At 41.1% G+C, this 26,512-nt stretch overlaps 1 protein-coding gene across 3 annotated transcripts in view; it reads right to left on the bottom strand.

Moving 5' to 3' along the window:
- Positions 1-26,512, bottom strand: part of LTBP1 (latent transforming growth factor beta binding protein 1) — a 427,411-nt gene that overhangs the window by 360,798 nt on the left and 40,101 nt on the right. For all 3 annotated transcript variants that reach the window (XM_082852057.1, XM_082852058.1, XM_082852059.1), the window contains exon 3: positions 9,444-9,741. In XM_082852057.1, the coding sequence (XP_082708183.1) occupies positions 9,444-9,741 (298 nt within the window). The remainder of the gene's footprint in view (positions 1-9,443; positions 9,742-26,512) is intronic.

The following is a 26,512-nucleotide window of genomic DNA, read 5'->3' as shown; positions in this document are numbered from 1 at the left end:
GTGGCCTCTCCCGTTGCGGAGCACAGGCTCCGGATGCGCAGGCTCAGCGGCCATGGCTCACGGGCCTAGCCACTCCGCAGCATGTGGGATCTTCCCGGACCGGGGCACGAACCCGTGTCCCCTGCATCGGCAGGCGGACTCTCAACCACTGCGCCACCAGGGAAGCCCTTGGGCAAATTATTTAACCCTGTGCACCTGAATTGCTTCATCATATGAAATGGGGATGATAATAACAATAATGATAAATATCTATCTCACATTCCTTTGAGAGCGTTAAATGAGATAATACTCAAGAAGTAATTAAAACTGTGCCTGGTGCAGAATAAACACTCAGTAAATATTAACTATTATTATTACTATACTGCACCAAACACCATCCTGATTTCTAGCAATTAAATTGGAGAGCAAACCCTCCCAGCACTTACCCTTTTCAATCACAGACTTTGAGTTTCCACATAATTCCTTATATACCTTTGTCCAGAACTTAAACCCAGTCAGATACTGGTTGTATCTCAAAACCACTCTTGGCCAAGACTTCCTTGTGGGACCCAGTAAGGTGCAGACAGCATGGAGTACAAAGTGACCTCCCCGACTCTTCCCCTGTCTCTCCACCCCAACTCCACAGTCCACTCTTCCTGACAAGTCCTGCTCAGGAGGAAAAAGTTCCTTGCTTCCAGTTCCTCAGACACTCTGTCACCCCATCCCTTCTCTCATGTGCCTGTTTCTCTCGAAGAGCCAACAGATACCAACATGATCAAACTTCACACAACGGATTGTGAAGTCCTTCTCAAACCCTGACATTGTTGTAACTAGTTGGGCTCGTTTTTCTGGTGACTTAGATTCACAAAGGTCTTTTTCTGGAATTTGCACATATACCTATGCACACGGCATTCTTCATAAGAGCCAACAACTGGAAAAATTCCAAACATCCATCAAGAGCAGAACAAATGATAAGTTGCAGTATACTCACATGATGGAATCATCTCTGGAATGTAACTGTGAACTGCAGCCACACATAATTACATCGATGAATCTCAGACATGATGGTGAGTGAAAATATACACGCCGTATGATTCATTTCTATAGAGCTCAAGACAGAGAGAACTGATCTCTGGTGTTAGAAGTCAAGATAGCGGCTCCCTTTAGGGAAAAGATAAAGGGCAAATCTAGGAAAAAGGGGGTTTTGTGGTGCTGGCAACGTTCTACTCGTTGACGTGGATGGCAGTTCCACGTGTGTGCGATAATCGCCAGGCGTGTGCACTTTTGATTTCTCTACTCTTCTGTATATAATTTCAATTTAACTCCTACTTTTAAAAAAAGTTTAGGGGACTTCCCTGGTGGTCCAGTGGTTAAAACTCTGCGCTTCCAATGCAGCGGGTGTGGGTTCAATCCCTGGTCGGGGAACTAAGATCCCACATGCCGTGCGGTGTGTAGCCCAAAAATAAATACATAAATAAATTGGCTTTTAGAAAGTTAGACTAATAACAAATTGAATTAAAGTCTATTTCTAAAAAAAAGAAGTTTAAAAAGCATGCACATAAAATGATAAAATCAGTCATCGGTTCACACGTTTAGTTCCCACAGCATCCATAAAGTGTCATGAGCGCTAAAATCCCCAGATTGAGTTCCTTTTCTTCAACTTTCTACCACTTTGCCTTTTTTTTCCCCCCACATCATAAGGTAAGGCTCAAAACCTTCATCTTATAGACCTGTTGGGCAAATACAACAAGGAAGGCAGAGTATTGTGCGAATGTACAGGGCTTTACGAAGGCAAATGGTATTATTCCAAGAGAATAAGGTCCCTCCTGCACTATCAGTATTCAGGAAACAATCCTTGGACAGGGACTTAGGCATTCATATTTTTTTCTCCAGGAAAAACTCAACAAAAATGTATTAAACGTTTATTGTAGTCCTTCTGTGTACCTAGGTAGATAAAACATGATTGTGCAGTAAGCATGATGACAGTGGTTAAGTATAGGAAGCACAGAAGAAAAACATGGGGGACGGCCAGCAGAGTGGGGGGTCAACACTAAGCAAGGGCCCCCCACAGTCTGAGAGATCATTTGGGGAAACCGTCTATTCACGTACTGACCATTTCCTTGGCTACTTTAATAAATTCAGACAAGGTCGCAACCTCAGCTATTAGTGCACAAAAAGCTTGAAACGTCTCCCTAAAATTGCACCTGTTGGTGTAGTTTTATAACGAGTTTTTTTTTTCCTTTAGGAGTAGTGTGAGAGTCCAAGTAAAGCGAATGAGCTTATATTTGTTGTTGTTGCTGTTAATCTGGAGAGCAGAATACTTCAAGGAACATTCCACGAAGTCTCCCATCCTTGTACATATCATAGCATATAGTTTTTTTAAGGTTCAAACAACCACAGGGACAGGAAGCTAAGAACTGGAAAGAGATAAAGGACAGTGTAGCACCTTCTTCTCCCTGGCACAGACATCACTCGCCACTGCTTCCTATCAACCGACCCGTGGTACATGTGAAGTATGCATTTCTCGAGACCTTTGAAAGTGGAACCCATTATCTCAATGTGGATTTTAAGGGGTCTCCCCTATAGTTAGAAAATATCTGGTGTAGTATAAGCTCGCTTGATAAACAGAGAACATATCTGAATTATGCCTGTCTTAAAAGAGACCATTTTCTAACTTGCTTCTTTTCTCTTTACCCCATCCCTGAGGTGACGATGACAGAAAAGACATCAATGACATTAGGTAAGTATAGGCCCCCTCCACTGGTTTGAGACAGGAAAGAACTATTCTTTCCAGAGAAACTAACCACCATCCTTTGAAACATAAAATGATGAAAATAGCCATCACCAGGGAAGAAAAAAGACTGGATACATGTGAGCTCTTGAGATAGATTTGACATCCACATCCTGAGTGAAACCAGACTTCCTTCTCAAGCTCAAAGAGCCGTGACTGGGCACATTGTGTCCTGCAAAAGTGCCTCCTCCTTACACAGTACAGATAACAGCTCCCCATTTGGCAAAGCAGTGGTCATTTGCACCTACATTCTCTAAACAAGCAGAAGACATCAGCAGCTGAAGAATGTCCCTTACAACCTCTGCCTCATGGGCCCATGGTCAGTGCCTGTAACACCCATCATGATTAACAAGGATAAAGACAGACATTTCACACAAGTTGAAACAGCCTCACTGAGCAGCGCTGAGGACTGAAAACAAATTCTTGTGGGAAACTTCAACATACATGTGAAAAATGATACTGACAGGTGATGCAAAAGCTCTGGAAAACTGACAGTTTTGATTTTTGCTCCTCTGTGGAGCTCCTGGCCACAACATATAAGCATTAACACCTTTTTACATACAGGACTAAAGACAGACACTGGGGGTGCACCTGTGACCTAACAGCGGCAATTCTTCGCTGAATACGTGGACAGCTATACATGAACAACATCTACAGGATGCAGTTATGAAAGTAACCTGAAGTGTTAATAGGAACTTTCTAAGGAATGCAGTATTATCAAGGGACATAGAAGTTCAAAGAATGAGAAAAGTGACGACCAAAATTTGTATACAGGAAGATGAGGCATCATTTGGTCTTTTCTTTAGCTCATGGAGGATCCATGATGTGGCCCGGAAAACTGGAAAAAGGAACGCCATAATAATAAACTTCCACGGAAAGCATGAATGGAAGTACCAACTACAGCAATGACTACTGCCAGAATGCCCTGACCAAGGTCCTTCCAAACCAGTACCTGACCAAGTGGCCAGGCATGTACCACTGATACCCACTTGCTTTTAGTCCCTGCTGGGGAACAGAGGATGATCTTGGCTATTCATCTATAAAGCTCTGTCAGAAATCATGCATTCACCAAGTATCAACCACCATCAAAGACCGTGGAGATCCATGATATTACCAAGAAATATTGGAAGACAGTAGGACGGAAAGACCTCCACGCCCTCCCTTTCACCCACAGTCCCATGCCTGGGTAGTATCTGATTCTCTTTTTCTTTGCCTCCCACATTTGAGTAGGCGCCAAGATCTTTCATTAACAACACCTCCAGAGCTCATGTCCTTCCTCTAGGTTACCAGCACCACTGCCCCCGTTACAGAGCCACTCTCCAATTACCACTAGTGCTAATCCATTTTAGATGCTGCAGCCAGATTAATCTCCCAAGGCAGAAGAAAAATCGTAGCAGCCTTCCTCCTTGAAACTTTCTCTTTCTTGTTACTCTTCATTACAGAAAATTTCAAAAATACATAAAGGTAGAGAGAATTGTGTAAGAACTGTGTGCCTACCATCCAGCTTCAATAATTAGCCCCTCATGGCCAATCTTGTTACCGCCATACCTCAACCCACTGGATAACTGCAATCAAAGCTCAGACATCATACAATGTCATCTGTAAATACTTTAATATTATTCCCCTTCCTTACATAACTACAAGGTCATCAGCACAGCCCCAAAATCAACAATCATTCTTTTATATCATCAAATTTCCAAATCAATGTCAGCATTCTCATGGTTGTCCTATCATCATTATCTTTTATTTACAGTGTGCTTGCATCAGGAGAAACATAATTTAAATATTGTGATTGGTTAATATGTTTCTTAAACCTCTTTTTTTTAACACCTTTAATGGAGTATAATTGCTTTACAATGGTGTGTTAGTTTCTGCTTTATAACAAAGTGAATCGGCTATACATATACATATATCCACATATTCCCTCCCTCTTGCATCTCCCTCCCACCCTCCCTATCCCACCCCTCTAGGTGGTCACAAAGCACCGAGCTGTTCTCCCTCTGCTATGCGGCTGCTTCCCACTAGCTAGCTATTTTACATCTGGTAGTGTATATATGTCCATGCCACTCTCTCACTTTGTCCCAGCTTACCCTTCCCCCTCCCCATGTCCTCAAGTCCATTCTCTAGTAGGTCTGCGTCTTTATTCCCGTCCTGCCCCTAGGTTCTTCATGACCTTTTTTTTTTTTAGATTCCATATATATGTGTTAGCATACGGTATTTGTTTTTCTCTTTCTGACTTACTTCACTCTGTATGACAGACCCTAAGTCCAACCACCTCACTACAAATAACTCAATTTCGTTTCTTTTTATGGCTGAGTAATATTCCATTGTATCTATGTGCCACATCTTCTTTATCCATTCATCTGTCGATGGACACTTAGGTTGCTTCCATGTCCTGGCTACTGTAAATAGAACTGTAATGAACATTGTGGTTTAAACCTCTTTTAAGCTATAGGTTCTCCCTTCGTTACTTTTTCTATTTTGTCTTGTTGCGTCTTTTTGGAATTGTCTTGTTGAAATCTTAGTCTTTAACTTGGTTTTTAACCAACCTTTAAAAACTTTCATTACCACTGGTCTTCATTTATATCAAGTTCCATTCAAATCATATCTAAATGTGGTCATTTTCAAATATGTTCACAAATTCTTTGACATTTCTCTCTTCAAACAATGCAGCTTATTAACTACAGTCCCTCTGAGAGTGGACTCAACTTAGTGACTCACTTCTAATGAGTAGAATAAGGCAGAGGTAAAGGTGTGTCATTTTCAAGACTCAGAAGGCCCTGTGGCTTGAGGATCACTTGCTCAGGGAGAAGCCAGCAGGCATGTCGTAAGGATGCTCAGGCAGCTCTGCAGAGAGGTCCGTGCGGAAAGGAAGTGAAGCCTTCTGCCAATAGCCCTGGCAGTGAGTCACCTTGGCAGTAGGTTCTCTGGCCCCAGTCGAGCCACCCCTGCTGACTGCAACCTCATGAGAGACTCTGAGCCAGAGCTTCCAGCTAAGCACCTCCTGGATTCCTGACCCACAGAGACTGTCAGACAATAAATTTTTATTGTTTTAGGCTGCCAAGTTTGTGGGGACCTATTACACATCAGTAGATAACAAAGCAGTCTTTCTGGTGTCACATCATTGCTTTTCCTAGAAATGCTCTTCTCCAGTTCTTTGTGGTCAAGTTTAACCATCTTTTCAAGCTCAGAGACAACACTCTCCAGAGCCGTCCCTAGTCCTCCACATCCCCGATTCTCCAAAATCTATCAACAATTGCTCCCTCCTTTGATTTTTCTAGAGAACTTTGTATCTGGTTCTAAGCCAAGCTGTCTAAAACCAATTTGGCCAAAGTAAAACCAATTCGTCCAACCCCCACCTGCCTAAAATGTGTAGTTTTAACATTACAGTTTTACTAAAGTCGCTATTCCTCAAACAGCCCAGGCAGGCTCCCGCTGGGGCCTCTGCCCTAGCCCCACACTTCTCCATGATTCACAGCCTCACCTCCTCCGGGCCTTTGCTTAAATGTCACCTTCTCAGCAGAACCTTCCTTGAAAGCCTATTTAAAACCACCAGGGCCCTCACTCCTTCCCATCCCACACCCACCCTGCACTCCCTGTCCATTATTGCAGTTTTATTTTCTCCACAGCACTTACCGCAATCTAACGTATGTTTTAATTACACCACTCATCAATCGTCTCCCCCCTTCCAGACTGTAGGCTCCAGAAAGGCAGACATGATGTTTAGTTTTCAGTGCTACATCCTGAGCCCCTAGAACAACGCATGGTACATAGCATGTGCTCAATAAAAACCTGAATAAATGATCAAGACTGCAGCATTTCATAGGCCACACAACGGATGCAACACTAACTACACATTTTGATATTTTAGGTGCCTTTATGTCTACAAGCATTTTAAGAAGGCTTAATTAATTTCCTCCTTCACGAAACAAAAACCAAACCAAACCCGAAACACCCTAAAGTAGGCAATATTACAAATAGGTAACTTAAGAACTGTTACATTTCTCAAAAGTAGCCAAAATGGTCCTATCATATGTGCCTCCTTGACAGTTTAAATTTCAGGTGATCGGGTCATTACCTAAATTCATCAGTGGGCCAACTGTACCCCTTCCTTTGTACCCCTCTCAAGTGATAGCTCATCTATCGTTTCAAAATCTCCTTAAGAGCAGAACTGGATCTTGTACATCTTAATACTCCCTGCAGTACCCAGATAACAGGGCAACTGACAGAAGTTTATGAGGAAAACATCAGAATTGTTAGCATCTTGGGCCATCTCTTCTCTTCACCCCAAAGCACGCAGTAGGCACGCCCATAAACACATGCCTATAACAATGCGATCGTAAAAACCATCTTCATTCAGCAGATGAGGTCTCTGAAGCAAATTATCTAATGACTTTTATTTTCCCAAAGCCAAGTTGGAGCTGAAACCTTAGCCTCCCCCTTGACTCACAACATTCTTGTCTAAATTACACTGCTGCTACCAAAAAAAGAAAAAAGGGGGAGGGGGGAAAAGGTTGTTCCTTTATCTGACATCTGACATATGGTTCTCACTAACAATCCATATATATACATCATAGAGGGTCAAATTCTAACAGGGGATGGTGATATTCAGGATAAATAATGTCGCTTGTAAATGACTTCACAGCTTATGTAAGTAATAATGCTAGAAAAAAAATAACTGCAATGCACGGTAATCTGACTCTTGATTGCCAAGGCATAGCTCAACACAGAATTGTTCTTTGTTTTTAAGATCCAGGACAGTGCAGGAAGAGAAATGTCTAGCTATAATATAATCAATGCTTTATATTATTTCAAAGACACATGTTCTGACACAAAAAAACACTACTATCCTTTAGAGAAGGGGTCAGCAAACTACACTTCAGGGGCCAAAGCTGGCCCACACAGGCTGTTTCTGTATGGCCCATAAGCTAAGAATGATTTTTACATTTTTAAATGGTTGAGAAAAAAATCAAAAGAATAATATTGCGTGCCATGAAATTTATATGAAACTCAAATTTCAACATCCATCAATAAAGTTTTATTAGAGCACTCACACTCATTCACTTAAGCATTATCTATGGCTGCTTTTGTGCTAAGGAGGGCAGAATTGAGAAGCTGCAACAGAAACCATATGTCCCACAAAGCTACAAATAGTTACTATCTGGCCCTTTACAGAGAAAGTCTGCCACCCTTTACACTTCAGGGCATGGATGCTGGAGCCTGGCTGCCTCCATTTAAAGCCTAATATGTATTCTCCTTATTCTGCCTCTATTTAAATCCTAACACTTATTATTCACTTATTAACTGTGGACCCTGAATACATTACTTAAGCACTCTGCACCTCAGTTTCCTCATCTGTAAAATGGGGTTTGTCATGGCACCTACCTGATGGGGTATCACTGTGAGTTATAAATGAACAATCATACAAAGCATGTGAAACAGTACCCGGCATGCAGTAAGCAGTTACTAAGTACTGGCTATAACTACAATTCCTTCTTCTTGAGGGCTGCAGTATGTGTTTTCCAGTTGAAATGGTAGCAAAGTACTTAGATTCCAGCACAGCCTCCCAAATCTCTTTATCATGGTAGAATTGAAGAATGAGGCAAGAAGAAATGACAGGGAAAAAATGAAAAAAGGAAAGAAGAGGACTGAGGAGGGAACAAGAGAAAGGAAAAAGTTATCAGGACCCCACTCATCAGGGACAGTAGGTGGCCTACTCAAAGGGGAAGTATAAATTAGGATAATTTCATCTGTAGTAACAGATTAAATAACTTCTGTGGGCTGACGGGATACTAATCACCAGGTGGAAGCTATCCCGGGGGGTTGGTGGGGAAAGCATTCAAAATTCCAAGCAAGTGACTTACAGATGAACTGCTGGGTCATTTCTAAGTTGAGAACTTCCTGTATTTTACATTCCTAGACAAATGACAAGTGATAGCTGCAGTAATTCTGCATCTTGTTATCCATGTAGAGTAGCTAATTAAAAGGAAACAATTTGTGTAAGGACCCTGTCCTTACAGAGTTCTCATTTTGTTCAGAATAGCACTTACTTCCTAACGCTAAGAAAAAAAAACCATGCTCCCATAAATAAAACACAAGCTCATTCACCAAAAATGGACCTGCATGGCCAACTGGGAGGAAAACATGGTGTTTAATAGAAGATACACTTAACCTGCTACCAAGGTGGAGAAATTCTCTTTCCCAGGACTCACTTTCACTTGAATACCTTCTCTGTGGAAAGATGAGTTCCTACCTTTTCCATGTACCTTTAAAAATCACACTCACTGTTTCTCCTTTTCAATTATGACTTCAAAAACTCTAAAGCACCCCCCACCTCGAAAAAAGAGAATTGTTTAACTCACAACTCCACCATAACCAAACAACTACCTTTATTATTCCCTTCCAACATTGATCCCCTTAATCCTCACTACTGCTTTGCTTAATGCTTACGGTAAATCTTCCCTGCAGAGGCTAAACACACATATCAAGTATTTTTAAGACACTTGATGTGTAAACATAACATGTAAAACCTTAAGAAAAGGAAGGAAAGAAGAAAAGGAAAGAAGGACATTACTATCCAAGTGATTTCTGCAAATTGTGCAGGAAAAGAAGAGTGACTTAAAGCAATGCACTTAAGATGCTCCTGAGCTGGAGGCAAGTTCAAAACACTCACTGAGAATGTATCTGCTGGGAGAGTCCCACTGAAGGCTTCGGCTTGAGGGTCAAGGTCATCTGGGCCACAGGACTGACTCTTGGTAGAGTGTCTGCCTTCTTAGATGAAGTGTGCCTTGCTGCTTGCTCAGGAGGGACCCAGGAGGAAGCAGCCACAGGACTCTGCCCTGCAAACACTGGTGACGAGGTGTCCTGGGCAGCTGTTGTCTCACAGGCTTTGCCCTTGGTCCCTGGTTTACACACACAGAGTTGAGGCCGGAGACACATCCCTCCATTCTGACATGGAGGAACACAGCTTGCTGCAGAAAGAAATAGAAGACACACTTTGAAGAAAAGCATTGTAGACCTTACTAATTCTTCCAAAGGCTTACCAGAAGCATCGGGCTATCCCTCAATAAAACAAAATGATGATGATGTGGATGATGATGACGATAATAGATAACATTTATTAACGGCTTCCTATGTGCCAGGCATTATTCTAATAGATATCGACAAATTTAACCCCCCAGCAACTGTTTTAAGTAGATATTTTATTTTGCTCATTTTACTGATGAAGAAAGAGGCACTGGGGTTATATAATTTGCCAAAGGTCACACAATCATTAGTAAACAGAAGAGCTGGGATTTGAATTCAAGTGAACTGGCTCCAAAGTCATCATTCTTAACCGCTTTACTATGGCTGCCACTCAGAAATGCATCAGAAATACAGGGAAATAAAAGAAAGTATTCTGCCCTTCTTTTTAAGTTGTGTTCTGTGGTTTAAGTTTAAATTTTAGGTATCCAAACAACATTTGGCAAAAACCAAAAGCCCAATTCCAAACCCAAACCCCCAAAAGTGTTACAGCCTTCATCTTGCATAAGCTATCAGAGCTTGGAGTGACTGTTTCAGAAAGCTAGTACAACCTACCTTTTTTTTTTTTTTTTTGAGAGAAAAACTAAGGGCAGAAAGGTTGAGACCTTTATATATATATATATACACATACACACACACACACACACATACGTATATATATATGCATAGATTTTTTTCTTTTTTTAAGCAAGTACATCCCTAATCTTATAACAAAAGGCAACCAAAAAGAAACAACCTCTTTATCTCCTATTAACTAGGATGCATGTACTTTGAATCACCAGACTTGTGGCCAAGCAGTTTTAAAGTTAGCAGGGCTATGGGTCACGGGTAGGGTGAGTGGATTTTATCATAGGCAAGGTCCCCTGGGAGTTTAGATGTTACTGACTTAAATTTTATGAACATCATAGGCCTATGAACATGATTCCTTTCTTTATTTGTCCAAATTAATTTATTTAAATGAACCTTTTGCTATCAGCCCACCTTTGACTTAAACTTTTTGTCCTGAGGCAGATCCCAGTACTAAACCCATAAAATTCAGCACAAGGTTCAGTCTACAAACAATCACAAAATAGATGAGGAATATGAACCAGAGGAGGCTCAGTTATGGAGGAACCAAATGACCAAGACCTAAAATCCCTGAAACCTACTGATTTTCTATAAACAAGAGAAGATACTTTTCCTATCTCCCTACAATTCCTATTAATTACAGCAAATAATAACAAACGGCTGTCAAGTGTCAGAATACTAGGCTGACAAATTTCCTAAAAATTTGGAAGGATTCTTGGGAGAAAAAAAATAAAAGGAAAGAAAAATGCAGCCAGCTCCTGAGGTGACCTTGGGGTAAGTTACTTAAGCTTGGCCTCTGCACCTGTACAAGTCCAGGGGCAGGGGGGAGGGCAGTAGCTGCTTGTTCTAAAATGGTCCCTGAGGGCTCTTTCCATATTAGGCTACTAGAATTCAAAGTCAAAAACTATGCAATTCTAAAGTTCACGATTCTAATTTATCAGCGTTTTCCTGGCCGAGGGATGAACATTAGGTCCCTACTCGGCCACGGTTATTTATGGAATGTCACAGGAATGGAAATGGGTTCCACCCAGAGAGAACAGAAGTGGCCACAAGCGAGGACTGGATGGGGCTTTCAAAGCTGAGACTCTGCCAGAGATCACCACCCCTCCAGGCACTTTCATGTATACATTCTCTTCATGCTTTCAATTAGAAACATGTTTCAGTTTAACATCTGAGAATGATTTCCACTTCTCCTCCCTCCCAAGGTGTACTGCAAATGTCTACAAATCTACAGGAAGGCTGCACTGAGCGGCTCACAAAAGCTGGTACCTAGATGGAAGCCAAGCACGGAAATCTTCCCCAAACCACCGAGAATATGCAACAAGGGCCTATCTTGAGGAGGACGTGGATGGGTTAGAAGGATAACAGGGTAGCGATTTTCTTTTAACTCTTCAAATTTTGCACGTCGTAGGGTGAGGGGAGTGGGGAAAGAATAATTAAGGAAAAAAATAACTTTAAACTCACACAGAAAAGAACATAACAGTACGACTATATACAATAACACCCTTTCACACTAAGTCTGAAAAGACAAGGAGAATGATTAGACAATTTCCTCTTCCACCTTCCCCATTGGGCTCCAACAGCAGCCTCCTGGAGCACGCAGACAGGAGGGGCTGGCTTAAACTGGGGCAGGCACAGATTCCCTAATTGCCAAGACAAGCCCCTCCCCTGACACGAAAAGCAAAACTCACGTTCTGCAACCACATTTTGTCAAGCCCTTTTTCGTGTGATATTTGGACCTTGTGCAATAGCGGTTCCCACGTGTCAACTTCTCAAACTGTGGTGGCTGGACCAGCAGCAGTATCACCTGGAAGCACTTTAGAAATGCACATTCTCGGGCTGCCCCTGGCCTGCTAAATCCCAAACTGGAGCCCAGCAATCTGACCGCCCTCCAGGTGAGTCTGATTCTCACTCAAGTTTGAGAACCACTGACACAGGATTTGGAAATTGGCAGCCTTCCACCAAAGTTTTTTGAGAACTTGCATTTTTATCACTGCAAGTTTGGTATTTTCACACTACAGTGGCTTTTATGTTACTGAATTCTTGCCGTGACAGATGTGTTTGTCTTATGTTGCCCTTCTGTTTTTAATGCAAAAAATTAAGTTTTTTCCATGTGACCAAATTCTCAAGATAATTATGGGTCCCTTCCAAAAGTTTATACATTTGTCACCATCTACTTCATGGCCAATGTAAAAATTTGTAGGCATTTATGAGAAAACTGTTATTCTTTTTTTTAATTGAAGTATAGTTGACTTACAGTATTACATTGGTTTCGGGTGTCAGCATAGATATTTAGTATATTTACAGATTACTCGATGAAAAGTTATTATAAGATAGGGGCTATAATTCCCTGTGCTATACAATATATCCTTGTTGCTTATCTATTTCATACATACTAGTTTATATCTGTTAAACCCATACCCCTAATTTGTCCCTCCCCCCTTCCCTCTCCCCTTTGGTAACCACTAGTTTGTTTTCTGTGACTCTGTTTCTGGAGAAAACTGTTATTCTAACTGAGGTTCTGAACCATGTGGAATATTTTAACTCTTACAGAAGTTCTTTAAAATGTTTTCCACCAGTTGGTTCTGCATTTGCCTGGCCAGCTGTGGTTGAACACAATGAGTAAACACTACATCAAGATCTTATCAGTGGGACTTCCCTGGTGGCACAGTGGTTAAGAATCCACCTGCCAATGCAGGGGACGTGGGTTCAAGCCCTGGTCCGGAAAGATCCCACATGCCGCAAAGCAACAAAGCCCATGTACCACAACTACTGAGCCTGTGCTCTAGAGCCCACGAGCCACAACTACTGAGCCTGCACCTTAAAGCCCACGAACCACAACTACTGAGCCCATGTGCCACAACTACTGAAGCCCACGCGCCTAGAGCCCGTGCTCCACAACAAAAGAAGCCACCGCAATGAGAAGCCCACACACTGCAAGGAAGAGTAGCCCCCGCTCGCCGCAACTAGAGAAAGCCTGTGCACAGCAATGAAGACCCAACGAAGCCAAAAAAACAAATTAATTAATTACTAAAAACAAAATTTTTTTTTTAATTAGAAAAAAGATCTTAGCGGTGGTCTGGGCAGTGGTTCTCAGGCTTTGCAGCACATTAGAATCACCTGGGGAGCTTTTAAAAACTCTCAAAACCCAGGCCTAACTCCAGGCTGATTGAATTGGAATATCTGGGAGAAGGGGCTCATACATCAGTTTTAGTTTTGTTTTTCGGTTTTTTAACTCTCTAGGTGATTGCAATATGCAGCCAAACTTGAGAGCCAGTAGGTGAGGGAACAAAATCCTACAAGACTTGCTGACATACTAATCTTCCCGAAGTGCAGCTCTTTTAATTTTTTTCTCTCTGTTTAAAAATTTGCAACACATTTTAGCTGCCCTTGAGATACATTCAAGACCCTCTACATCTGGACCCCAACCGCCTCTTTCCACCCTCAGTGCCCCCTGGTCCATCCCTGCAAAAGTTCACCCCTTCTTGCCTCTGCACACCCGGTGCCCTGTCCTGAAACACGGGCCGGCCCCTCAAGCTCTTGCTCATCTGAAAGTTCCTCCTTCTCTGTGAAGTCCTTCCCAAACACCCACCCCGACCTCCTGCGCCATTTTCATCATTCACTTCACATTTCACATGTACTGTCACATACATTAATCATCTTTTAACAAAGCTCTTTTATTTCCCAGCTAGAACATAAGCCGTGAGGTCAGTTATAATTGGCTAACGCAAAACTTTTTGTACCCAAGGACAGGAGCCTGAACCTCATCTTGGTTGACTGATGTCAAAGTACTGCCATTTCTTTCCAAGTATGTTGGGACTGGGCTTCCCTGGTGGCGCAGTGGTTGGGAGTCTGCCTGCCGATGCAGGGGATGCGGGTTCGTGCCCCGGTCTGGGAGGGTCTCACGTGCCGCGGAGCGGCTGGGCCCCGTGGGCCATGGCCGCTGGGCCTGCGTGTCCGGAGCCTGTGCTCCACAATGGGAGAGGCCACAACGGTGGGAAGCCCACGTACCGCAAAAAAAAAAAAAGAATGTTGGGATTTAAGGACATCTATAAAGGGAAGATAATAAGTGGGCTCTTCATCATCGGACGAATGGATAAAGAAGATATTCCATATATACAATGGAATATTACTCAGCCATAAAAAGAAACGAAATTGAGCTATTTGTAATGAGGTGGATAGACCTAGAGTCTGTCATACAGAGTGAAGTAAGTCAGAAAGAGAAAGACAAATACCGTATGCTAACACATATATATGGAATTTAAGAAAAAAAAATGTCATGAAGAACCTAGGGGTAAGACAGGAATAAAGACACAGACCTACTGGAGAACGGACTTGAGGATATGGGGAGGGGGAAGGGTGAGCTGTGACAAAGCGAGAGAGAGTCATGGACATATACACACTAACAAACGTAAGGTAGATAGCTAGTGGGAAGCAGCCGCATGGCACAGGGATATCGGCTCGGTGCTTTGTGACCGCCTGGAGGGGTGGGATAGGGAGGGTGGGAGGGAGGGAGACGCAAGAGGGAAGAGATATGGGAACATATGTATATGTATAACTGATTCACTTTGTTATAAAGCAGAAACTACCACAGCATTGTAAAGCAATTATACCCCAATAAAGATGTTAAAAAAAATAAATAAGTGGGCTCTTAACCCATTACATAATAACAACTACGTCTCTGGATTTGGTTTGCCAGTTGTTCAGTCTCCAATCTTTCAAAGATTTTTTAGATCAAAATTAATATTTAAATTAATTTGTACTCTGCTCATGTACATGGTCTGTAGTGGCATTTAGCAGTATGCTGTTAAACAGTTTCAGAAGCCCAGATCCAACCTGTTCTAAAAGAACTTTGAAGGGTAGGGGCACTCAGAAACAAACTGCTTGTGGATTCACAGAAAAGAACATCACAATGGGCTGATAGCCGTTACAAGGTACTAAACCTCCAGTACAAAAGCGCATCAAGGGAATTAGCCTAAGACATTCAGGTGCAGTAGGAAAAAAAGCTTCTGAGAGATACTCAGTTTGTGAAAAGGAACCAGAAGTTGGGGGGAGCCCACCATTCATTAAGTAGATAATCCTGTAAGATGACTTCTCCTCGAGATAAGCACAGTGAATTAACCCTCTACCCCGTCCCCCATTCCAAACACAGAACAATCATTTTTAAGATTGTTTTCATGTTAAAGAAACGGATTTCCATGATGGAAACAGGTGGCCATGATGGAATAACTGTTACCAAACAAGGCTTTTTTTCCATAAACAACTAGGAAACTGGATGAAAGATATAAGACAACTGTTGTTAGATACCAGACAACTGGCAAGAGAGGACTGTGAATCCTAAGAGAAGGGCATAAAGAGGGGAGCCCTAGGATCACCCCAACCACCTGCAGGGAGCACTCGGCAGATCACCGTGCAGGGAGGGAGCCCACGCACAGCGTGATGGAGGCTGAGTGGCTGGAATCTGCAGGGCAGAGTCCTAGAGAGGAGAGACCTGCACACACAGATAGCCCAGAGATCTGCAGAGGGCCCCGGACTCTTCACCTGATACTGAGCTGCACAGGCATAGGGTGCAACAAACTACCCAGGACCTGTAAGCTGCAATTTCCCAGTCCTGACCCGCCAGAGTCAGAACATTCAGTACAGACCCCAGAATTAAACTCCCTTTAAGAGTAAAACCTCAATATCAAAATCAGGCAAGAACTGTACACAGAAGAAAACTCTGATATAAATCACAGTTAAGAATATAGATGCACAATTCCTAAATAAAATATTAGTAAATCAAATACGATGGTATTTCCAAAACAGAAAAGCAAGCCGAATTAATTCCAGAAATATAAGGATGGTTTTAAATGTCAGCAAATCTATCCATGGAATTCCGCATGTTAAAAAATTAAAGGAGGGCTTCCCTGGTGGCGCAATGGTTGAGAGTCCATCTGCCGATGCGGGGGACGCGGGTTCGTGCCCTGGTCCGGGAGGATTCCACATGCCACGGAGCAGCTGGGCCTGTGAGCCATGGCCGCTGAGCCTGCGCGTCCAGAGCCTGTGCTCCGCAACGGGAGAGGCCACAACAGTGAGAGGCCCGCGTACCGCAAAAAAAAAAAAATTAAATGAGAACTTGTCTCGATGAATGCATAAAATTTTCCAATAAAATTCATCACTTATTCATAATAACAAACAAAAACTGTTAGCCAACTAGGAATACAAAGGGATTTCCTTGTTCTGGTAAACAGTAACTACAGCAAATCCCACACACAAAGAGTATACCAAAACCTACAGCAAATACTATGAGGAAACTGTAGAAGCATTCCTATCAAAGCTGGAAACAAGTCTAAATGCCCACAATAACCTCTACCGTTGATGTTATATTGTAAGTCCCAGCCAACCTGGCAAAACAAGAAAAAAGAAATAAAGGTCTAAGGAGTAGGAAGGGAGAAACAAATGTACCATTATTTTAGTTTACCTATGTGTCTATGTAGAAAATCCAAAAGATTCTACAAACTACCATAACTGATAAGAATGTGGTACCAGTTCAGAAATAGAAAACAAATGAATGAAATTTAACAAAAAGCTTAGAAACAGACTCAAATATAAATGGAGACTTGCAACATGATGGAGAAGGTATAACAAATCTACAGAAAAACAATGGACTAAAAAACTGGGGTTGGAAAAGAAAGAGCCAACCATCTAAAAGAATCAAAACTAGATCCCTACCCCACTTAAGAATATACAGGGCTTCCCTGGTGGCGCAGTGGTTGAGAGTCCGCCTGCCGATGCAAGGGACGCGGGTTCGTGCCCCGGTCCGGGAAGATCCCACATGCCGCGGAGCGGCTGGGCCCGTGAGCCATGGCCGCTGAGCCTGCGCGTCCCGAGCCTGTGCTCCGCAACGGGAGGGGCCACAACAGTGAGAGGCCCGCGTACCAAAAACAAATAAATAAGTTAAAAAAAAAAAAAAGAATATACATACCAGATCTTTAAAATTTTTAAGAGGAAATGTGACAGAATATCGTCATGGTTTGGGGGAAGAAAGAATTTCTCAAATGTAAAACAGTAAGCAAAAATCCAAAAGAATTGATTAACTTGACTAAAACAAAATTTAAAGATACCATACAAAACACTGAAACACAAATGATAAAAAGAAGACAACCTGCAATATATTTAACAAAGGATTAGTAACCAGATGTATCAAGAATTCCTAAAAATCAATAGGAAAAAAAATGGACAAAGGACATGAATCAGCTATTCACAGATGATGAAATGTGAAATAAATGTGAGAAGATATTCAACCTCTCCAATTATCAGAGAACTGCAAATCAAAACAACATTGAGATGCAGTTCTACACCCAAGACACTGGCAATAAGTCTGTTACCACCAAGTGTTAGCAAAGATATAGGGAAATGGGAACTCTTATATACTGCTCATGAGGGTAATTTGATACTCACCTCTGTGAAAAGCAATATGGCAATATTTAGTAAGGTTATAATGTGAAAACCCTAATACCCAGCAATTTCACTTCTAGGCTGTCATGTGCTCAAGCAGACATATACAGGAACGTTCATTGCCCACCAATTATAGTAGGAAAATAGTGGCACTGATAGATGAATTGATAAACTGTGGTATTTCATATAACGGAACAGTATACAGCAGTTAAAATCATGATCTAGATCTATATACCAAGCAACATGGATGAATCTTTTGAAAATAACATTGACTGAAGAAAGTAAATTATAGGATGCTACTTTATAATACTGTTCTTTATATGATAATAACTGTCCATGTAATTTTTAAATACATAAAGCAATACTCATTGTTCTTATGGATACATAGGAAATCAACAAAAGCATAAAAATACGTACTGGAGTCACACTAAATTCATGACAGTGACACCTCAGGGAAGGAAGCAGAACAATTCTAGAGAAGGAAATGGGTCACTTTATTGGAATTTTTTTCTTTAAAAAAAAAAAGATGGGTAGAAAGTATGACAACAGGTTAGACCTGTATTCACTGTGGGTAGTAGATACATAGGTGCTGACTATGGTAGCCTTTTTACTTTTCTGTATACCTTTCAATTAAAAAAAAATTTTTTAAATAAGCCAACAAAAGGCAATTGAGAATTGAAGACAGTTAAAACCTGACCCTTAATGCCCCAAACAATACTCTCAGATTTCTTCCACATTTGAATCCTACGCCAATTTAACAAGCTGATCCTAACGTTCTTTAAAAGTTCAGTGACTGTATTTTTAGGAAGTATCCCATGCCCTAAAGCTTAGTCTGTATTGCTCTTATTTCCAGAAAAGTAACTCTTGATTATATTTAAAACTCGTCCCAGCCCACACAGGGCAAACAGAGTGACTCTCTGCCCCTTGCCTTTCTCTCCAAACAAGTTGCAGCATGTCGACTGCATGTGTCCCAGGGAGAAATGTGAGTCTAACTGTGTCTTCTGTGATCAGAGACAGCAGGTGAGAAATTGCTTTGCTGTATGTGTCTTCACAGTAATTCCCAGCTGCCCTTTGAAGTCATTCAATAACACTAAGTGATATCAGATCACAAGAAACATAGCATGAGGTCACACAGTTTCATCTACCTCTCACTCTGTATGCTCCTTGTACCAAACCCAAATAAAATGCTGCACTTTCATTGCAAATGTCTCTGGGTCCGCTTCCTCCCAAATCCCTAAGGAGCAAAAAAATTGTAGTATAACACCCCAATGCCTTTTCTATCCAGCCTTGTGAAATAATGAAGAATTCCACGAAAACGAATGTTCTAGACAGGTGAACCATGCACCAACACATTTAATAACTCACGGGTTTTAATCGTTATGAACATCTCTACAAAAAACCTCAGATGTGTGTGTGCTTTCACTGTTCTCTCCCCTCCAAGCCAGCCTCTCTCCCCTCCAAGCCAGCCTCTCTCCCTACCCTTTCTACGCCGTTTGCTTTCTCTCAAGTGACAATTTAACCAAGCAGATAGTCAGATGGTTGAGCACAGCACAAATTACATGGGATACAAGTCACAAAAGTTGTGTGCAGAATCTCATGGCTTTATGAGGAGTTTACTGCCTTTATGTCAAGGACTGCACCCTCATCTGCCTGATTCCCCAGGAGCTGTGTTCTGGAAGGTGGAAGTTCTGGAAGTCTGAGCTCAGCAGGGGTAGCTTGTTACCATGTGATTTAATTTAAAATAGATGGTCAGCTGAGGCCAAACACACTCCTCCCAACGCCATGGGTAACCGAAATCACTCATGGAGTATAATATAATTAAGTCATAAGTCATGTAATGAAAAACTACCAGCAGTTTTTCTGGGTTCTGTTTCTGGTCTTATTACTGCTGTTTTATTAAGTTTTTTTTTTTTAAGTCAGTGAAAAAGAAAACAAAGTTACAGATCTACAGTTTAGACTATGTAAATATTTAATTTAAAATAGCAAAAGAGAAAAACCAGAAATTTTTCAGAAAATGCTATTATATAGAAAGAACTGATAAAAGCTGTCTTTAACAAATTAAGACCAAAATCGAAAAAAAATGAAAAAAGGCCAGAAATAGACAATTAAGACAAAAGAAAATACAATTAGTAAATAAACCTGTGGTATAATGGCTACATTAATTAAGTCATCAAAGGAAATGCAAACTAAAACAAGGAGGTACACTATTATGGCTAATTAATTTTTTAAAAGACATGTAAGAGTATTAATACAACATGTCACAAAGGTGGTAGTAAAATGATACAAGTCTTTTAGAAAGCAGTTAACAATGTGTTTCAGGCTATGTTTCAGTAGCCTCATTTCTAGAAATTTACCCTGAGAAAATAGTTTAAAAAAGGAAATAGCTATACACATACATATGTCCAGCTGTCCACAGCAGTGTTATTTATACCAATGAAAATGCAAAAGCAGCATATAGATTGAGTAAAATATGTCATTACAGCCTTTCAAAATTAGAATTATAAAGTGATACTATAATTTTTAAATGTCAATACTATTAATGTGAATAAAAACACAAGGTTATATTGCTATTCAGTCAGCCATTCATTAAGTACCTTCTCTAATAATAGTATAATTTTATTTCGTGCACTAATACTAGCACGTATGTATAATAAACAAAGGTTTCTGACAAATCTTGGGTTTTACAGACTAAACTATTATGCACATATAAAGTATGATTATAAGTGATATCTTTATAGTTCATTGGAAAGAAGACCATATATTTCTAAATAATAAATCTTCAATCTCTGTTTTAGTACCATCATATTTCTCCATTCATTATTCAAACACTGAGTCCCTCCCCCTTATATACTAGCACTGTGCCAAGTACTATAGATAAAAAGATGGAGAAGACAAATTTCCTGCTCTCATGAAGATCGGAGTCCAGTAGGGAAGACAGACAAGTATATATTAAAAAAAAAAAATCATCACCATACAGTATGTGTTAGAATAATAAAGGTATAGAAGAAATGAGGAAGGAAGGGCCCTAAGTGGGCAATCAACAAATAATTTTGAATTATTATATTCAAGGGACCAAAAAGGATACAAAGAATTCTCAGTATGGTTTGTTTCCTTGAGGCAATATAAAATTCTCCCTGCCCAAGCTCACCTACTGATGGCAGTAGGCAGTGGAGTGAGATGAAGCTGGACTCTGGAGTCACACAGACCTGAGTTTGAACCCTCCCCCCAGCCCCAGCTGTGTGCCCTAGGGCCAGTTCCAAGTCTGACCTGTGCCTCAGTCCCTCACTCAAAAAAATCCCGAGTGAAAATTCTGCACTCCATTTTGCACCAGGCACTGTCACATGCCCTGTGACTAGAACTGTAGAGAAGAAAACACTGTCTCTGCCCCGTGGAGCCCAGCCAGCAGACCAACAGCAACAGTGATTATAATTATTACAAGCATTCTGGAAGGGGAAGACGGTGTGTGGCGGGGAGGCCATCCCTAGGGGACTCGGGGTATTAGAAAAGACCTCTCTGAGATCATGAACTTACTATGAGATCTGAAAGCTGAGAGAAATAAATAACTCCTATGGCCAGTCCCAGAGTGCAGGGCCAAATGTTAGTGGTGAAACCTGCCACAAAGCTGTCAAGAAGCAAAATGCAAATTGACTCTACTGATTCCAGAATGACTTTTCGTAAGAGATCGAGTTCAGGGGAACAGGGAAGGAATTACCATATATTCTTAAATGTATGTGTCCAGAACGCTGATCTAGTACGATTTAATGTAACCAGCAGAGACATTACCCTGTAAATCAGGAACAAAACACTGATGCCCATCATCACCACTGGAACTTAACACCGTTCTGGATGTTCTGGTCAACTCAGTACTGTACGCGAGAGAGGCGCGCGCCAAGCCAGCTCCTGCACTGCCAAGGCGAGTGTCCACGGGTACAGACCATCTATAAAGCAATCGGCCATATTTAAGATTAAGCCCTAAGAACACTCGTGCCGTTTGTATTTTATCATTCCTAATCTAGGAAATTTTATATTCAAATCTGTTCACTGCAGTATTACAATCAATATGGTGGTAAAAAATAGAAATATCTTACCCATAAAACAAAGAATAGATAAAAATCATGAAATCTGATTACGTTATCAAAAACGATGTTTTAAAAACATTTTTAATGACATGGGATAATGCTTATGATGTAATGCCAAGATAAAAAAAAAACACACACAAAAAAGCAACCCTCCTACTCTCTAGAACTCAGACCACTCAGCCTTGCATCTCTGCCTGTCCAGAGTCAGAGTCCCTGGTCCCCTCCTGGCTGCTAAGGTGGGCCTTGTCCCTTCTCGACCAAGAGCAGCGCTGGGTCAGTCCCTCCTCCCTAACCATCTTCTTCCTTGGGCTGAGCCGTCACCCCAGCAGCCTCCTTCCGACCTCACCATCAACCTTCTCAGTCTCCCTCCGGCTCCACTTTCCCTTCCTGATCTCTCAATGTTGACATTTCCCAGGGCTTGCTTGGTCCTTGGACCCTTTTGATGACCTCATTTAGTCACGTGGCTTTGATTTCCACGCAAACTGTACTCCAGTTCGGATCTCAGGCCCTGTCCTCCTACTGTGAGCTCCAGGTCTCCACGTCCAATCACCTCCTCAACAGCTCCGAGTGGCCGTCTATCAGGAGCTCAAATCTACCACACTTTGATTCCCCTCCTCCCACCAACCCCCAGCTCCTCAACATTCAGCTCCTTAAAAGGCGCCACTGTTCGCAAAGTTGCTCACCAAGTGTATTAGTTAGCTAGTGCTCCTGTATCAAAGCACCGCAAACTTCACGGCTTAGACAACAGAAAGTCACCGTCTCACAGTCTGGAGGCTGGAAGTCTGAAATCAAGGTGTGGGAGGGGACAGTTTCTTCTGAAGGCTGTCCTATTGCTCTCTCCAAACTTCTAGTGGCCTCGGGAATTCCTTGGCTTGTAGAAGCTCTCCTCACATGTCTTCCCTCTATGCATGTCTCACCACCTGTCCTCAAACCCTTCTCCAGGCCACCCTGTCCCCTGCAATCTATTCTCACCAGGGCAGCCAGAGGGATTCTGTTAGAACCAAAGTCAGATCACATTGCTCCTCTGCACTAAACCCTCCAAAGGCTTCCAGCTCACTCAGTGAAATGCAAAGCCCTTATTTTTACAGCCTGCAAGTCTCCACCACCTCTCCCATGTCACTTCCTAGCATGCCTTGAGCACCATACTCCTGTCTCACTGGCTTCCTTGCTAGTCCCTGGGCAGAACACGCCTGCTTCCACTGCAGGGCCCTTGCACTGGCTATTGCACTGGCTATTCCTCCGCCTGTAACATTCTTCCCTAGATATTCACGGGCTACCTTTCTCACATCACTCAGCCTCCCTTGTGACTGTCCACTCCAAAACAGCAAACTCTGGGCCTCGATTAGTCTGCCTCATTTTTCTTTAAAGCACTTATCCTTAAACCAACATTATATTATTTATCTATTCATTGTCTGTTTCTCCCACTAAAATATCAGCTCCTCAGGCAGAAAGACGATTTTGATAGCTGCTTTTTCCCTTGGGTTTAGAATAACGTCTGGCTCAAAAATAACTGCTGAAAAAAAAAAAATAACTGCTGAATAATGAATACATGAAGGAAGGCTGGAAGAAAAATATACTAATGCTAACATGAATTATATACCTATGAGTGGTGAAATTACACAAGTTACTAAGTTGTTGCTTATACCATATTATACTTTCCATATTTTCCACAATGGCCTATTTTTACTTTCATAGCATGGCAAAAATCTACAATACTTTATTGAAAAGAGATGTTCATTCACTTAATGGCGAGTTTAAACATATTTAAATTTTTAAGGGGTGTAAGTCCTACCATCTAAATGATATGGGATCCCTATCAAACTACCACTGGCATTTTTCACAGAACTAGAACAAAAAATTTTGCAATTTGTATGGAAACACAAAAGACCCCGAATAGCCAAAGCAATCTTGAGAACGAAAGAAGGAACTGGAGGAATCAGGCTCCCTGACTTCAGACTATACTACAAAGCTACAGTTATCAAGACGGTATGGTACTGGCACAAAAACAGAAAGATAGATCAATGGAACAGGACAGAAAGCCCAGAGATAAACCCACGCACATATGGTCACCTTATCTTTGACAAAGGAGGCAGAAATGTACAGTGGAGAAAGGACAGCCTATTCAATAATTGGTGCTGGGAAAACTGGACAGCTACATGTAAAAGTATGAAATTAGATCACTCCCTAACACCATACACAAAAATAAGCTCAAAATGGATTAAAGACCTAAATGTAAGACCAGAAACTATCAAACTCTTAGAGGAAAACATAGGCAGAACACTCTATGACATAAATCACAGCAAGGCCCTTTTTGACCCACCTCCTAGAGAAATGGAAATAAAAACAAAAGTAAACAAATGGGACCTAATGAAACTTAAAAGCTTTTGCGCAGCAAAGGAAACCATAAAGAAGACCAAAAGACGACCCTCAGAATGGGAGAAAATATTTGCAAATGAAGCAACTGACAAAGGATTAATCTCCAAAATTTATAAGCAGCTCATGCAGCTTAATAACAAAAAAACAAACAACCCAATCCAAAAATGGGCAGAAGACCTAAATAGACATTTCTCCAAAGAAGATATACAGAGTGCCAACAAACACATGAAAGAATGCTCAACATCACTAATCATTAGAGAAATGCAAATCAAAACTACAATGAGATATCATCTCACACCAGTCAGAATGGCCATCATCAAAAAATCTAGAAACAATAAATGCTGGAGAGGGTGTGGAGAAAAGGGAACCCTCTTACACTGTTGGTGGGAATGTAAATTGATACAGCCACTGTGGAGAACAGTATGGAGGTTCCTTAAAAAGCTACAAATAGAACTACCATATGACCCAGCAATTCCACTACTGGGCATATACCCTGAGAAAACCATAATTCAAAAAGAGTCATGTACCAAAATGTTCATTGCAGCTCTATTTACAATAGCCCAGAGATGGAAACAACCTAAGTGTCCATCATCGGATGAATGGATAAAGAAGATGTGGCACATATATACAATGGAATATTACTCAGCCATAAAAAGAAACGAAATTGAGCTATTTGTAATGAGGTGGATAGACCTAGAGTCTGTCATACAGAGTGAAGTAAGTCAGAAAGAGAGAGACAAATACCATATGCTAACACATATATATGGAATTTAAAAAAAAAAATGACATGAAAAACCTAGGGGTGAAACAGGAATAAAGACACAGACTTACTAGAAAAATAAATAAATAAATAAATAAATAAATAAATAATATGGGAGACAGAGTACCATACACTATACTTTATGATAACTGTACTATATTGGAACACTGAATAGTTTTACTTTGAAACTTATTCTTAACATACTATGACTGGGTAATATGTCTAGCACTATTATTTACATGTTTAACCCGTTAGAAAAGCTGACTTCTTTTATTTTTGTCAACCAAAAATGTTTTTGAAAATCAGAGCAATAAAAAATAAACATTATTAGGCCAAAATGACTGCCAACTTGAGAATCAAGTATCTGAAACTTGGATTACAATAAAGGGAAAAAAAGACTAAGACAGAAAACATAACTTTACTCTGATTAGGGAGTGTCACCTAGTGGTAAAGAGTCTACTGAAGCCAGGCAGCCCAAACCAAGCCCAGCGCAGACACTGACTAGCTGTGTGCCCTTGGGTATATTTTTATTACTTTTTTTCCATCTCAGTTTTCCCACCTGTAAAATGGGAGTAATAAAAAGAAGAGGGTTTCTGTATGGATTAAGTGAATGCATATACGCAAAGCACTAGGATAGGGCCTGCTTCAGAGTAGGATTTGACAGGTGTCAGCTATTATTATTATTCCACACATCAAATTCGTCCCATACGTGCCCCAAAATAGCCTTTAAGGAAGCTTTTGAGAAGCAGGTCACATCTATATCTGGGACAGAATTTTACTTCTACCATTGGAATTTTAAACTTATCCAAGACAGGCTTTCACACTGAATCAAACATAATAAGCTAACTTTTTTCCTTTCTTTCCCACATTTAATCATCCAGAATAAAGCTGTGGGTGGCAAAAAAGTGACAGAGCGCATCATTAGTCCAAAATAAAATATTATATGGTTGTTCTCATGCTCAAGACTCGTATTTCGAAACAAATTCTCTTAACTGAAAATAGAATAATAGCTACATGAATGAGACAGAGCCTTTAAAAATTACCCTTTATTTTGACAGCATTCCTTTAGGTAAATTAAGAGTATTATGTGACCAAGGATGGGAATACCCTGGAAGAGATATAATCCAGGCCATGCAAAGCCTTTCCTTGCTAAAATAAAAACACTTGCAAATGTCACTGATGCCTGAGCATCAATGTAGAACACAAACATTCGATGGACTGTGGACACAGCCCCAGCTACAGGGATCACAATAATTGGGCTCTAAAACCCAAGATGGGAGCAACAATTGAAGCCTCACTGTGAAATATAAGGCCATGCCTCTAAATGGAAGGAAGAAGCACAGCAGATGATGCTATTTGCAAACACGTAGCCCTCTGACTACTAGCTCTATTATTGTGAAATGTGATATAACCATTTTCAGAACTGAAGCTGAAATAGAACTAAGAACTTCAAGGGCCCATCAGCAAGCAGTTGAAAGGAATAAGCAAAGCTCTGTTTTC

Source organism: Leucopleurus acutus, assembly GCF_964270905.1.
Source record: "Leucopleurus acutus genome assembly, chromosome: 12".
NCBI classification, from domain to species: Eukaryota; Metazoa; Chordata; class Mammalia; order Artiodactyla; family Delphinidae; genus Leucopleurus; species Leucopleurus acutus.
Note: the sequence above shows the minus strand (reverse complement) of the source record. Positions and strands in the feature narration are given on the sequence as shown.